The sequence below is a fragment of the Dipodomys merriami genome, unplaced genomic scaffold (assembly GCF_024711535.1).
Source record: "Dipodomys merriami isolate MVZ:Mamm:240054 unplaced genomic scaffold, mDipMer1.0.p SCAF_10, whole genome shotgun sequence".
Taxonomy (NCBI): Eukaryota; Metazoa; Chordata; class Mammalia; order Rodentia; family Heteromyidae; genus Dipodomys; species Dipodomys merriami.
This window is the reverse complement of record NW_027202271.1, coordinates 49,184,526-49,200,023: the sequence shown is the minus strand read 5'-3', so window position 1 is coordinate 49,200,023 and position 15,498 is coordinate 49,184,526. Positions and strand designations below refer to the sequence as shown.

Genomic DNA, 15,498 nt, shown 5'->3' with positions numbered 1-15,498 from the left:
AAAGTTGAGATTAAGTTGAGATAAATTTAATGTCCATTGTACCTATTAAATTTCTTAGCAAATATTTAAAATATAAGACTGGAATAGAACTTTTTATATTTTTAAGCAATATTAAGAAATACCTGCCTTAGAATATAGGAAATTTACAAATATGTGGCTCTATGCTTTTATTCTGATAAAAGCAATATTCTGGCATCTGTCTTAAATGAATATGTAAGAAATAAAATTAAAGGCAACCCTAATAGCATTTTTTAAATCACTGAATGTAATTATGTAAACATATCTAAAAATGGGTCTCCTACCATACAAAAACATAGCTTCTCTGGCCTGTAAGTCTAAATTAGATTCTTTAGCCAAAGAGATCTAAAATACTTCCCTATTTCTCTACCTCTAATAAAAAATGTTGTATTCACACTTGCATAATTTTACGTTAATGTGCATAGTGCTTTTAAATTTCCAAAGTATTTTGACATTTGTTTTATCTCCCTTTAACACAAACAAGGTGTCCTACACTCTACTGATGTACATATAGCACATAAAGGATCAGTGCTTAATTTTGAGTTCTGTGGAGATGAGGTAGTAAATGTAAACTTGGGAAATATACCGTAAGGAATAAATATTTTCACTATTTAGGGCCTAATTGCACTCCTTACAAGTTTTCTTGCATGATACTTAATAGAAGTCAGAGTACTCTTGAAATGAATCAAGGAGAGGAGAGTGATGGAATTAATAAGGCATAGAAGCCACATTCTCCAGACTTAGAAAAAAGAAACATTTCTGGGCACCAGTGGTTTGAAGCCAGCCCAGGCAGCAAAGTTCATGAGACTCTTATCTCCAATTCACCAGTAAAAAGCTGGATCTGGAGGCATAGCTCAAGATATAAAGTACCAGCCGAACAAGAGTACTAGCAAACAAGATCTCAAGGTTCTGAAATAAAGCTGTAGTACTAACACACACACACACCCAAAGCTTCGAAATGCTTTAAGTTACAAACATTTATGGAAGGCTTCCATTATAGAAATACATATGGAAAATGAAACCTTTTTGAATTTTTTCAAAATTAAAAAACTTCAATAGTAGAAATGTATACATATATCTTCAGTTTAAATATTAATGAGGAAAATCCCTAATGTAGGAATCCTGGGTTCTTTGAATGCTGTTATTGAACTCAAAACAGTCCAATAATATTGCCTGGGGCAATATGTTAGATATACTAATGTTTTTTCTCTAAATTGTTTCTAAATCATTAGAAAGTTAATTCACTTGAAAATCTAATATTTCTTGAGCTAAACAATATTACTTAAGAATGATCAATGACTTCCTTACTTGAAAGTACTTTACATGTATTAGTTCTACAAATACATATTATGTTGATATCATTGAAGGAGGGAAATAGAATCACCATATGGTCCAGCCCATGCCTGGGAGTCCACACACAGTACCTTATTTAATCCTCCCAGTAGCCCATTGACACGTGGAGTAGCAGAGGGGGGAGTAATGCCTTGCCTCACAGCTGTTGAACAGCAGCGCTGGGACTCAAGCTCTCATCTTCCTGGCTTTATATACTTGTTCTTCTATAGCCCCTGATGGCCTGTGGGCTGCCTCTGTATTAAAATGAAATAAAGTATTGGGATAACAGTTCAACAAACGCTAATTTCTCATGTGCTATAGCCGATTCCTGTTGTATCGGCACACTGAGCAAGGAGAAAATCACAAGTAGCTTAGTGGAAACTTAATTCACTTACAGTTGTCACCAGAATACGCTTTAAATGCAACACTGCAGCCATTATTTGTTGATCCTTTTAGTGGAGACTTGGCAATATTCTTTCCTCCCAAGTTTGCAAAAAGCATTGTATATAAGTGCAGGAATATTCTGTACACAGCAAAATTCTTACAGGGCGTCTTTCTCCAAATAGTGCAAGTATTACTTAATGACTTCATTTTGAAGTTCTGAATTGGTTTCTTTCTGGCTGGGCAACCTGGACTAACTCATACAGTGTTTCTGAACTTCACTTTACTTGTCTTTAAACTGTAGATAACGTCCCTTTCAGGTTTGTATGTGAAAGTAAAAAGTAAAAAATATAAACCAAAGAGGAAGGATGAGTGGATGGATGGATGGATGGATGGGTGGGTGGATGGATGGATGGATGGATGGCTGTAAATTCAGATATATCAACTGTCACTAATTCAAATTTCCTTATTTGTTGTAGGGCCAGTTAATATCAAAGACAATTGTCAGGTGGTTGCAACATTTTATAAAGATCATCTTTCTATTCCAATGTTATTGATTCTTAGACTTATGTATAGTAGAATATTCTTAAAATCGGGCTGGCAAGGTGGCTTAATGGTAGAGTGTTTGCCTTGTATGCATGAGGCACCACATAAGCAGAGAAAGCTGGAAGGGGTGCTTTGGCTCAAGTGGTAGAGCACTAGCCTTGAGCTGAAGAGCTGAGGGACAGTGCCCAGGCCCAGGGTTCAGGCACCATGACTGGCAAAAAAAAAAAAGAATATTCTTAAACTGGAAGTGCAAAATTCTCCCCAACTATTTTAACTGCCTAAAACAAAGTCTAAAAGAGGCATATATCATGACGCAGAAGGATGTACATATCTCAAAGCCAGACAAGCCAGAGAAAGAAGAATCCTTCTCTGTTACTTCAAGTTAAAATGTGGCCACAGATCTTATGACAAATAACATTACTATTGTAATGTGGTTATTTAAAACATTGAGAGAGGATATTTTTCCATAAAATTTAAAACTTTTTTTGAAATATGTAGTATAGTATATGAAAGTGTTACAGAAATATGGCTACTCCTGAAAGCTATGAGGCAAACAGCCCTCTAGAATGGAAGAAACAGTATAATTTAATTCTGCTTCTGAGGGAGAAAGCTGTTTTTTCTAGAAATTCTACCCATCACGGTAGCATTATGGGGATTTACAGAATGAACCTTCAGAAAATAACAACTCTTAAAAAAAAGAAACACATCTGTTATTACTGTGCTACAGCAGATTTTTTTAATATGCATAAATTAGGTGTTTATCACATTGTCTACTTTGAAAGGTACAGCCTGTCCAGGATTTCAAATTTTTCTTCCAGTGAGGTCTCAATAACAATTTCTAATTCTTACGCATAGGCACATATAATATATAACCAAAAAAACAATGTTAAGAATGTATCATAAGCTCTTCTCTCAGGAGTTTGCTTAGTTGACAGTTTGCTACTGGTTGACATCCCAGCTTCAGAGATAATCTAAGATGTTGATAATATGTCTGCCTCATTTCAAGCCAAGAACTCTTGACCAAGAGCCACCTATTACTAAAGGCATCACACAAAGCACAAATAGAAGACAATGCTTGTTTACTAATGCAGTTGATTAACTGCCTGTTTTCAAAATAACCTTGCTCTATTTTTGACAACTTTGGGGTTAGAAATTCTAACATGATAGTGTCTTGTATATTTTCTATGTCGGTCTTAAAATAAATAAATGAAACAGGACAATATCCAGATAAATTCCTTTTAGTGTTTTTACATTCATCTAGAACCTTTCATTTTCTGTCAGGTCCATCTAAGAGGCAAGTAATTTGACGAGAGTTTGTCCTGAGAGACACCTTCTGCCATTTTACTACTAAAGTAGCTTTCATGTCTCCACCTTTCCTCCCTGTGCTGCTGCTTAAGCTAAGGGGTTGTTGCTAATTAAAACCAGGCTGTGGATTTTTTTAATCAATAGAAAAGATTCTACTCTTAACTAAATAGATAAGAAAGATGACAATGTATAAAAAACCCTATTTCAGTAGAATTGACCTTGTGATTTTTAGTAGTGGCTAAGGCTTGCTGACATTGAGCAGCTTGTTCTCAAAGAAGCAAACCAGGCTATTTTTCCACTTGTTAAATTTTGGCAGTGTTCCTCATTATATTCAGTTCAGTTCTTGAGTCCTCAGGTCAGAGTTTGGGCTGTGGTAATCTGACCTTGCTAAATTTTAAAGGGTAGAAGAGTTTTCTTATTCTTCTTCTTCCTTTTCTTTTATTTGGTGTTAAAAGTAAAGAAGGATTTTTAACATCTGGGGGGAAATAAGACTGGTTGTGTGTGACTTGAGACTGCATCTCAGTTAATTTTGTTGGTATATGACTAAAGTAATACATCTGTAAGAACTCTCAGGGATGCTTGTGAATAACACAGAATTGTACTTCAAGATGACTAGTGGAAAAGGCATGGCAAGTCACTTAACAAAGTTCAGACTTCACACCAAAGTTCAGGAGGCCTTAGAGCCAGGAACATCTATGTACTTTGCTCCCTGGTTTCCATGTGCCAGCTTTGCCTTCTTCTGCACTGGCTATTTTCCCTAACAGGCTTTTTCTATACTGTGGTGAATTTCCAAGTCAGTTCCTCTTATGTATAATCCTACAAGGAAAAGAGATTATCCTTCCAAGAGTCCTCCCCCCTCCCAAAAAAAAATGTCCAGGAGTTGAGCCCCATCGGTTTGGATCATCCTAGTTTACATGGATGATCCATCTCTGAATTAATCACAAAGGTATGTTGAGTGTGGGGGGGGAGGGGAAATTAGGACAGTATCAAGTTATTTTAAGGAAATAAATTGCCTGGAACAATATTATATCTCCTAGAAGTTTATTGTACATAGTATCAGACCCAGCCCTCTATAAACTGGGTACCAGCCATTAAGAAACATCCTAGAAATTCTAAAATCCTGAAAGACTCCAATAAAAAAATAGTCCCAAGGGATGAGAAGGGGAAACAAAGGAGGAGGCTACAATACTTGATAAGAAATGTACTCATTATCTTGCCCATGTAATTGTAACCCCTCTGTACAGTATTTTCACAAAAAATAAAATAAATAAATAAAAATAGTCCCCTAAAATGTTTATATTAATAATACCTACTACATAAATTCAAGGTTAGTAGAGAATTGAAGCACTCAAGTGGTGTGGGTAAGCACTGTGTTTGAAATGGAATCTTTGCTTGGCAGCTAATATTTTTAAAAAGTCAAGTATTGCAAACAATTTCTTTATGGAAACCACTGTGAAATTATATGATCCTTTTCTGTATGGGTCTCTGTTTCAGTACAGAATATAGAACCACAAAATTGGTAATGTTGAAATAGATACAGATATAAAAAGTGGCTAGATGATTATGGGAATCTGTTAAAAAGCAGAGAATCTGGGGGGTGAAAAAAGAGAGCAGAAAATATATTAGCCCTATTTCTTAATTGATACAAGCACTTTAATACATCCAGCCAGAAGTTCTGCTTTAACATCTCACTGCTGGTTATTTCTTTGCAAGGTAGTCCTGTAATCAGGGACACTCTAACTGATACAACTTATGCCTATATTCTATTGAAATAAACCCTCCTAAAATGTAATGCAGTCTCATGAAACCACAAAGATTAAACCTTCTCCCTAGCGCTGAGAATAGTAATTTAAGACCAAAGACAATACCTTCCCCTTTCTATTTTAAATATATTCACGTATTTGCCAGTGTCATTCTGATAAATGGAATGTGAGCTACACAGCATCCTGGTCCTTCAGCTGTGTGCATTCTGCTTTGTTGATGTTGGTGCTGAACAACATTCACATATTATTAACTCTTAGTGAGCTTTTGTTACTGAAAGGGTCCAAGGCTTTATCAATGGCCATGAATCATGCTTCCTTTCACAGCCCCTAACAGGGCTGGGTTTGACCTTGTAGTGCTTTACAGATAAAGCATTTATCCAGTTGTTTGTTCAGTAATCCTGAACTATTGAGGCCTTTGAAGAACTTGGTTATCTCTCAGGGTACCAGCACTCCTTTCCAACTGTGTATACCATGCTAATCTTAAAAGGTTACCTTAATAAGCACACTCATCAAGTAGTTCTCCAATGTACTGAGTCATGACCAGGGAGGACTGAAGGGAACTGAAGCCTTCTACCAGAGAGACCTCTTGGATTAGCATCATTCAAGCTGGTTGTTCATCTAGATCTTGTTTTTCTGCATTTTTTAAGGATGAAATGAGAAATAATGGGGTTTCAATAAACATCACTGAATGAATGGTTTTGTCCAATACCTCATTTTTAACCAGAAGCAAGAAACAAAAATTGTATATTAACATATAGTTAACAAATGAGTTTAAGTAAAGAAAAATGGCAGCCTCAGTTTTCAAGAAAAAAAGCATAATGTATGTTTTAAAGATAACAGTGTAGACAAAAAAGTCCATTGATTTGAAAAATCTAGCTTATTCACTGACATTTGTTATGATTTTTTAAACCTAATGGCCACTTTCCTGAATGTTATTAATGTTCCTGTTTTTTTTACTTGTTCTGATACATCTGCATCTGTAATTGGCATCCAGACTTTGAGGTGGAACAAGTGAAATAGTCCCTGGTGTTATAAATACCTGATCCCAGTTTGCCCCAAGTGTCTGTGGCACTTAAGGAACTGGGGAGCTGTGTATGGCTATACACAGCTTCCCTGTGGAGAGATTTAACAAGTAACTGTGTAATGCCATTAAGTGCTACAACTGTCATATTAGGGAATCCAGGTTATATACGATCTCTACAAATGGGTAACAGGAATACTATAAGCCTATAGTTCTCTCCTATTGTGACAGCTGAGGGCTTGGTTTATGTGAATCAGAGTTAACAAGGAAGGGAAAAGAGAAAGGAATGGACAGACAGGAAGAATATGACGCTAGGTAGAAAAACCTTGAAGTTGGGCATTACTAGCAGGATTTCTGTCATTCCAGTCAATTTATGATGGAACCAAACCTGATGTTTGCATCCTCCCCCTCCAGTAAGTTGAGTAACACACCAGGTGTAGCAGTTCACATATGCAGGTGTTGTTGGAAAAGCAACTATTGGCCTGGCTTTTCCCTTCCAGCAGATTTACTGAACTGTCCAAGGACCTTCCCCACTGGGGAAGGTCATGTTCCTGAAGATTTTGAAGGACTGCTCTTTAGAAAACTAGAGAAAGAACAGGAAGCAGCATTTTTTTGAGTCTGACATTATTTTCAAATAAAATAGCTCATCTGAAACTTTTTATTAAAAAGAGGATCAGCAGTGCATTCATTTGACTTCTTAAAACTGAAATATATATATGCATATATATATATATATATATATATATATATATATATATATATATATATATAATCAACACTGAAACTAAGAAGCTAACAGTGCAGTTAGAGAGAAGATCAAGATCACACACCGTGATTAGAGGCTTAAGCTCACATGACAGGAGAGAGGGAGACTTGCTTTTCTATCTACATTAATATGACAGAGAAAGTGATCAGAGGCTGGACAGTAGCCTCTGGGTAACTTGGGAGAAGAAGCAGAAGATTCTGGTTTTCTCATTTCCAGGCAGGGTTCAGTTAGTACTATGAAGAGAAGCAACCACGGAGCCGTCGCTGCTGGAAGGAAGTCTGCCTATAAAATGATGGATGCACTATTGCCTGACTGCACTGAGTTTGACTCTGTCTTTTGACAGGTTTCCATTAAGTCCTTCTCAAGGAATCACTGAGTTTGCTGTCTGCTGACCAAGGTTCCTTTTTTGGCACTCCCTTTTTATTTTTTTCTTGCCTTTGAAGCTGTATTGTTTGCACTCCAAGTTTGTTTTTTGTTTTATTTTATAAGTACTGTCATCCAAGAGAAGAAATGTACTTGGCTATTCCATTAGCTTTCACTCTGAACCTTCCTATTCCTTATTGAATTCTTTCTGGTCAATTTCTGAACACCCCGAAGTGTGAACGTATTATGACAAATGAGAGAAACAGAAGAAAAGTTGTTATTTTTTCCAGAGGTAGAACAAGGAAGAAAATTTCATCTCTGATAGAATCTGACTGGAGGGCTCTGTTCGTAAAAGTTTCCTTATTAAACTTGCTACACAATATCCACAGGCTCCCAGAAGGTTTCTAGACCCTAATTGGTGTGGCAGAATACATGGAGCTGTCATCATCCCACTCCGTTTGGCAACCCCCCATCCAACTCCCAACTCTGTTTACTACTGGCTCTTGACAATGGAGAAGTGACCGTATCCATAGAAATTGCCCTTCCATAAGTGTTGATTAAAAGTAGGACTGATCCCTACTTGGCAACCCATGCCTATTATGTAGTAGATGACCCATAGCTGTCTTGGGATAAACGTCAGGGTCTTAGGAAGGTACATCCTTAAAACTTAAAATAACAGTCAAATAACAGTTCAAAATAACAGTCCTTCGACAGTGGGGAACCGTAACACTGGTTGGGATACAGGGTGCTTGAACAAGACTTCTTTTAAAAAGTATCATGACAAATATGCAGAATGAGTTCACTACCCTACAGTCCTCCAAGGAAAACATCTCCAGCAGAATGAGGAACAAAGGCAGCCTCCTCAAAGCAAGTGTGCTTGTGGCTGTCAAGAACAGAGTGAGCTGTAGGAGAGAGAGCAAAGAGGCAGAAGGTGTGGGCTCAGAAGATGAGAACTTTGCCAGCCACTGTGAAGACTTTAAATTTTCTTTCCAGTTAAATGGAGCTGAGTGACATGGTCTGGCTTTAATTTTAAATGGGTCATTTTGGCTCTTGTATTAACAATGCACACTAAGGCTGGGTGCTGATGTCTCACACCTGTAAATCTAGCTACTCAGGAGGCTGTAAGGATCATGATTTGAAGCCAGCCCGACAGAAAAGTCCATGAGACTCTTATCTCCAATATTCTACTCAGAAAAAGCTGGAAGTGATGTTGTGGTTCAAGTGGTAGAGCACTAGCCCTGACCAAAAGAAGCTCAAGGACAGTGCACAGGCCCTGAGTTCAAGCCTCAGGACCAGCACCCAAAAAAAAATGACAATAAGGGAACAAGGATGGGAAGTAGTTAGGAAACCAGTATAATAATTTAAGTAAAAGAGATATGGCTTAGACCAGGTAGTGATAGAAGGAGGACTCAGTAGGACTTGCTGCTGGGTAGAATGTGAAATGTGAGAGGAAGGATGGAGCAGGGGGAAGAAGAAGGCTGTCATTTGCTGAGATAAGAATGATTGGAGGGGGGCTGGGAAGGTGGCTCAGTGGTAGAGCGCTTGCCTTGCATGCATGAGGCCCTGGGTTTGATTCCTCAGCACCACATAAGCAAAAAGAAAAAAGCTGGAAGTGGCGCTGTGGCTCAAGTGGTAGAGTGCTAGCCTTGAGCTGAAGAGCTGAGGGACAGCGCCCAGGCCCAGAGTTCAGGCCCCATGACCGGACCAAAAAAAAAAAAGTGATTGGAGGGGAGGTGTTATCAGGTGCTTCATTGGGACATTCCAGGTTGAGATGTCCTTTAAGTAGAGATGTCAGGAAGGCCGCTAGATATCTGGGAAGGCCTGGGCTGGATCTACAAACTGGGAAATCAAGATAAGATGAGACTACCTAATATAGCCAAGGAAGATTAGAGAAAAATCTAGGACTAATGCTCCAGGGATGACCAGATAAACTAAGTACCACACAGTACAGACACACACCTGTACAGGCTTGCCAAGAACTGCTGAGTCCTGCCCTGTCACAGTACACACCTGCCCATGGGTACAGAGGATTAGTTGGAGCCGGCAAAAGGCACAGAACTGAGAGGGCTAAGGCTTTTCCTGCCTTCCCTTGGGTGAGAGGACAATGTGTCCCCATGCTCCACCAGCTTTGTGGCAAGAAGAGACTCTGCATAAGCACAAACTTAGCAAGAGAGAGACCAAGAAATAGAAAGGGAGAGGAAATGTATCAGATCCATCAAGGAAAGTGAGTTTGTAGAATGTCCTCCGGTGAGCAAAGGAAAAGAGAAAGTGCAGACAATAGCAATAGTTCTTGGATAGTTTTCCTTTAAAAAAGACCAGAAATGGAAAAGAGATTGATAGTTAAAAAGCACAGAGTTTGTTAATGGAAGGCCTTAGGCGCCTTTTTGAGAATATTCTAGAGAGTGGGCAAAATGGATGATAGGCAGTTTTCTTGTAAGCTACTGGACTGCTGAGCAGAAAAGAAGTCCATCTCTAGGAAAACTTTGGAAACTGGAAACATTCTTTTATATTGTGTGATTAGACTATTTTCTAAACTGAAGGCGTGGTCACGTGAGGTACAAGATGATAGATAACAAGAGCATGATGTGTGCTGTGCTTTAAGAAAACATTTTGCAGAGTCAAAGGAGAAGTCTGAACTAAAAATAAACACCTTCCAATGTGCATTGATTGCATCACCAAAGAAATGAGCATTCAAATATTGGTAATACTGAAATTCTAAAACTACTATATCTTAAGTCCCATATTTGGATTTCATTTTAATTCAAGTTCAGATCATCCAAATTAACTTTTGCAGTATAGGTGGAAAAGAGATGGGAGAGAATATTAATGAACAAATGAAATTGCAAAGAGGTAATTAACATACATTTACAGAATTGTTCCGAGCTCTCTACAAGCAGCCCTTTGACAGAAGGGAGCAGTAATGACAAATGTTCCTTTTCTCTTCAGTAAAGCTGGCAGCCCTGTGTCAGAATTTTATCAGGAAAAAAATGAGGACTCTTCTAACAAGAAGTCTGCAAGGTTAATGTCTGGTGCATTTTACCGGAAGTGTGTTGGTAGTGACATAGTTTACAAGTGGCAACTACTACAAATAATATCAGTGACTAATGTTCGTGATGCTTGACCACTTAACCAAGGATTTTTAAGACTCCATCCATTCAGTAAATGTGCCTGAGAGCCTGTTGTGTTTCAGGCCCTGGAAATTTAGCTGTGAGAAAGCTCCCTCCCTCCTGAAGTTTAACCTGGGTAGTGTGACAACCTGGTGAAGTAAGTAGGTCAAGACTATTATTCTCTGCAGAGAAAGACCTAAGGTTTAATTACAACTGCGATTTACATCACTGCTTTTCTAGGAATTTAGGCCCCAGATGAAATTTTATTACTGGCTTCCTATTTTCTTTCTTTTCAAAATTCAGTACTTCAATACATATTCCTTCACTCAATGTCTTCATAAATAGAATGAATTTGTATGGCAAGAACTCTCCTGTATTTAAATTTTGTTCCAGCACCTAGTCTCATAGCCCTGTCTTCAGGAGAAGAACTAGTTCATAGTATGGATACACTAGTTACAGCTCGTATATCTGCTCTTGCTTTTCTGTGAGCCTAGTAAATTATTTACTGCCAATAAAATGACTGGGGTGTCTAGAATGTATCTGCTTTAAAAAAAAGATTACATTAACTGAAAAAATAATTAACTTTTAAAATATGACTTCTTGTCATTTATGTTGACTCTTAAAACTGTTAGAAATTATCAAGGTTTTGCTTTTCTGAGTTTTAGATATAGCTTATAAATAGAAAATAGTTATTATAGGGGCGCTGTGGCTCAAGTGGTAGAGTGCTAGCTTTGAGCTGAAGAGCTGAGGGACAGTGCCCAGGCCCAGAGTTCAGGCCCCACGACCAGACCCCAGAAAAAAAGAAAGAAGACTACACATAGAGCTCCCCTATGACGCAGCAATCCCACTTCTGGACATTCACCCAAATGATCACAAACAAGGAAAGCTTTTTTATTTTCATTCATAGATAAATAGTATTCTACAATGTGGGTGTAATATATTTTATTTGAAGATGCATTATTATAAGTGTTTAGGTGTTTTTCAGCTGAGGGACAGCGTCTAGGTCCAGAGTTCAGGCTCCACGACTGGACTCAAAAAAAAAAAAAAGAAAAAAAAAAGAAAATAGTTATTATACCTCTTTACATATGCCGAAGCCATGCTTCAGTGTATATCACTGGAAGTGAGGGTGTTTTCCCCTTTGTTGAACTAATGAATTTCATCAAATAAATTAAGTACAGCATGGGATCTTCTCTTCCCTCTGTAACTCTGGTAACCTTGTTGCTGTCAGAAGATACCTTCCTGTAGCCATAGAAGTGGTACTTGTCCTGAAGGCACTAAATACCACACAGTACAGACACACAACTCTACAGGACTTGCCAAGAGCTGTTGAGTCCTGCCTTGCCACAGTACACACCTGCGCATAGGTGCAGAGGATTAGTTGGAGCTGAGGTAAGGCAAGAACTGACAGTCCCTAGTGGAAGGGCTAAGGCTTTTCCCACCTTCCCATGGGTGAGAAGACAATGTATCCCTATGCTCCACCAGCTTAGTGGCCAGAAGAGACTCTGTATCCAGATTAGGGATGCTGGTCAGGAAGGAGAACTGGCCGCTCTCTCCAGGTTAGACTTCTGGCAGGTAAATTACATAGCCTAAGAAGAGACATTTAGGGATGTCTTGGCAGAGAATGAATGTATTGGTCAAGCAGCCTGCCCTTCTGCCATCCTGTGTGACAAGGTGTTTACATAGCATGTGGATCTCATGATATGCAGTAGGAGATTAGGATTTCATACCTCTCCCCTGTATCAGCCACAGAAGAAGAGAAAAGCTCCATTCTTCTCCCATTCTTCTCTAGCTAAACATTGTTAGGAAGTAGCGCTTGAGGTCCAGAGATCCTGAGAGTTGCCATTCACCTTGCTTCTCCCTTTTCCCAGGAGAAGGCAAAGTACACCCAAGCATCTGTTACGTACATGTCTTAAGGACCAAGGCTGGACTATTAAGAGAAATTGGGATCATGTATGAGATAAGAGTTTGATACAAAATTGATTTTTCATGACTCAGAAGTGATTAAGGAAGCTATGCTTTTGATCCAGAATGATAAGTTACTTGGTGCCCATTAGGGCAGAGAAACTGACAAGAGCCATTTGGGTGTAATGATTGAAAACCTCAAAGCTTTAGGTATTTGGATGCCTTGGAGTCTAAACTGTTCTGTGAAGTAGCTGCATTCCTGTATACTTGTTTCAAATTCAAACAAGTCCCTTGTTACTCTAGCTCCCCTCTGCCTCCTAGCACAGTGGGTACCAGGTTTGCAGACCTTCCTGACCACCCCAGAAGAGCCTTCCCTGTGTACCTGAGCAACCTACTGAATCTGCAAGTATCAGTCTTCATCCATCTGCTGACCAGTGGTGACACTGGTACTATAAGTGCGTGAAGATGGTAGAAGCTTGAAGAATAAGCTCAGGGACATAAAAACAGTGCTGAAAGGGTAAAGGATATCCTGGAAGAACATTTGATACCAGTAATGATGGTGATCCAGCCAGCCTTGAGTTAGTACAAGGTAGCCTTCAGTGTCCTTGAGTTTTCTATCTGTACATTCAACCAATCTGGGCATCAGAAATATTTGAGGAAGTGATACTGTGGCTCAAAGTAGTACAGTGCTAGCCTTAAGCAAAAAGAACTCAGGGAGAGCTCCAGGCCCTGCGTTCAAGCCCCACACTGACAAAAAAATTTAAGTGAACATGTACATATTTCTACTAGTCATTCTTCCTTAAACTGTACAGTATAATGAATGTATAGCATTGGTATGTGTCATAATAATTTATATCAGAGATTTGAGCATTCTTGAATTTTGGTATTTGCTGGGAGTCTTGGAACCCATCCCTGACAGATATCAAGATCAAAAGACAACTGTGTATTTAAGTCAGATGGTAACTATTGGAGACAAGGAGAGGCAAAATAAATGGGCCACAGTTAACTTTCTAGAGGACTAATTTTTTTTAAGGTTGGGAGAAGATCCCTTTGAGGGGGTGGGGAATGGCATGATGTTTAGAGAGGGAGCCAAGAATAGCAGAGAAAGTTCAAATAGGAAGTGATGGCCAGAGGTTAGAGACCTAACTCCCTTACAGAGTACCACATACCTGACTGTCCCCAGCAAGCTGTCCAGATTACCAGGCATTGGCAAGCAAAAGGAGAGATGTGGATGGAGACACAGCTGTCAGTGAGAAAGATGCTTAACTTCTAGGAGGATAGCTGTGAAGGTTTTATCCAAGGATGAGTTTTTCCATAGTTTGTTTGCTGCTGTTATTGTTTTTGACTGGATTTCTAAGCCGAATTGTGGGTGCGTGTTTATCTCCTTCTTCAGTGATCCCAGTTTTTGAGTCCAAGTGTGAATTCTGGAGATGCTCTCCGTGCTTACTTTGTAGGTTTAGGCACTCAACCGTTTACTGATTTAATTTCACAGTGTCCTTTAGAATGACAGCATTCAGGAAAATAACTCTGAAAAGGTCAGGCCAGGTTGCTTGGTGCTTTCTGCTCTAGTGTTGGTTAATTTGGTGTTTAGTTGTAAGCAAACATTATTGCCAGAAGTTGTAAACAGTGTGGTAGAGAACTCAATTAAGGAACTGATTCATTCAATTCACAAATGCTGTTTCCAGAAGTTTCTACTTGATTAAGAGAGCTGAGCCTCCCTGACCCCTGTTCCCTGCTCTCCTCCTCTTCTGTTGCCTCCAACATCGTACCCACTGCTGAGTGGCAAACTCATAGCCATACAGCTTTGCCCATAAAATCCTGGAGGTATGGACATCACCTAGGTTTACCAAGTGGAGCAATCACTAAATCAGGAAAGTCATATTGTATTGTCTGTTCTTGGTCATTGAAGCGAAGAAAAAGTGACTCACTTTAAAGATTTCTTCCCTCTTTCTTTTTTTTTTATTTAGAGAATACTTACATTTTAATGCAATGCATTTACCCCTGTACAAATGGAAGAAGATTAAGCTTAACGTTTCTAGACCAATATGGCCATTAATTTCTGTACAATGCCAACTCAACACAGTAAACTGGTATTTTTTCCAAAGTTGACAGCACAACTAAAGTTTCCCTCTTTCTTAATAAAAAACATTTATCCTCTGAAAGTAACTTTGGCAGTTGTTATGATCAGTTTGCTTTCTCTGAGAGGTGAATGTATTGGTAATTTCCCTTGATGTAACAGTAATGTATAAATAGCCTTTTTTCCTCCAGCCAATCCAAACTAGTTTTAATCAAAAAGAATTATTTTGAAGTCAGTTATGCCCTAAACCATTGAGGGTTTTTTTTTTTTTCAAGAAATGTGATTCTTACATTTTATTAAAGTTTTCCTCCTTCCCTTTCCGGATGCTACCTTCGTAGCAGTCATGTTTTAAATATTGACAAGATAAGATAGTTTTCTTTTATATCAGCAGTCGTCTGTCTGTGAGATATGGACGAATCAGAATGCTGGATTTCCTTTCTCAGCGATCCATCAGGTTCATAATGTAAGGTTACAAACGGTTATTTTCTCTTCCCGAATTCGCTGTGTGATGTGTTGCAGGGTGTCGTCACTAGCTACAAGTACCATGTCTGGCAATGCAGAAAATTTGTAATGTCTAATGACTCCTGAGATTGTCTATTATACTTCATTTACTGTGCCTTGTTTGACTGGTTGATGTGTAAACATTGTCCTAAATGAGAAACATACATGGTTTTAAAGTCTACAGTTAAAATTCGTCCACGTGAGCTTTGGCTTTCATTCCAGCATCTGTGTTAAATTGCTTTTACAGGAAAATGAAAAGGGTATATTGATTGATTGAGACATAGATATATATCTATAAGTATATAGATATATAAATATACATATATATCAGTGTTATTTTCCATATTTTGTACTTCCCCATGTCCATGGGCTGTTCAGCCCCTTGTGTCCAATAACTTTCAAAGATTCATGCGCTT

General features: G+C 38.6%; 1 protein-coding gene across 14 annotated transcripts in view; it reads left to right on the top strand.

The window, feature by feature from the left end:
* The window catches only part of Anks1b (ankyrin repeat and sterile alpha motif domain containing 1B), a 972,026-nt gene that overhangs the window by 898,258 nt on the left and 58,270 nt on the right, over positions 1-15,498 (top strand). For 5 of the 14 annotated variants that reach the window (XM_069990805.1, XM_069990844.1, XM_069990854.1 and 2 more), the window contains one exon: positions 14,970-15,044. The exons of 6 other annotated variants lie outside the window; for them this stretch is intronic. In XM_069990805.1, coding sequence (XP_069846906.1) covers positions 14,970-15,044 — 75 coding nt within the window. The remainder of the gene's footprint in view (positions 1-14,969; positions 15,045-15,498) is intronic. 3 more of the 14 variants (XM_069990821.1, XM_069990812.1, XM_069990760.1) reach the window with 1 other exon arrangement.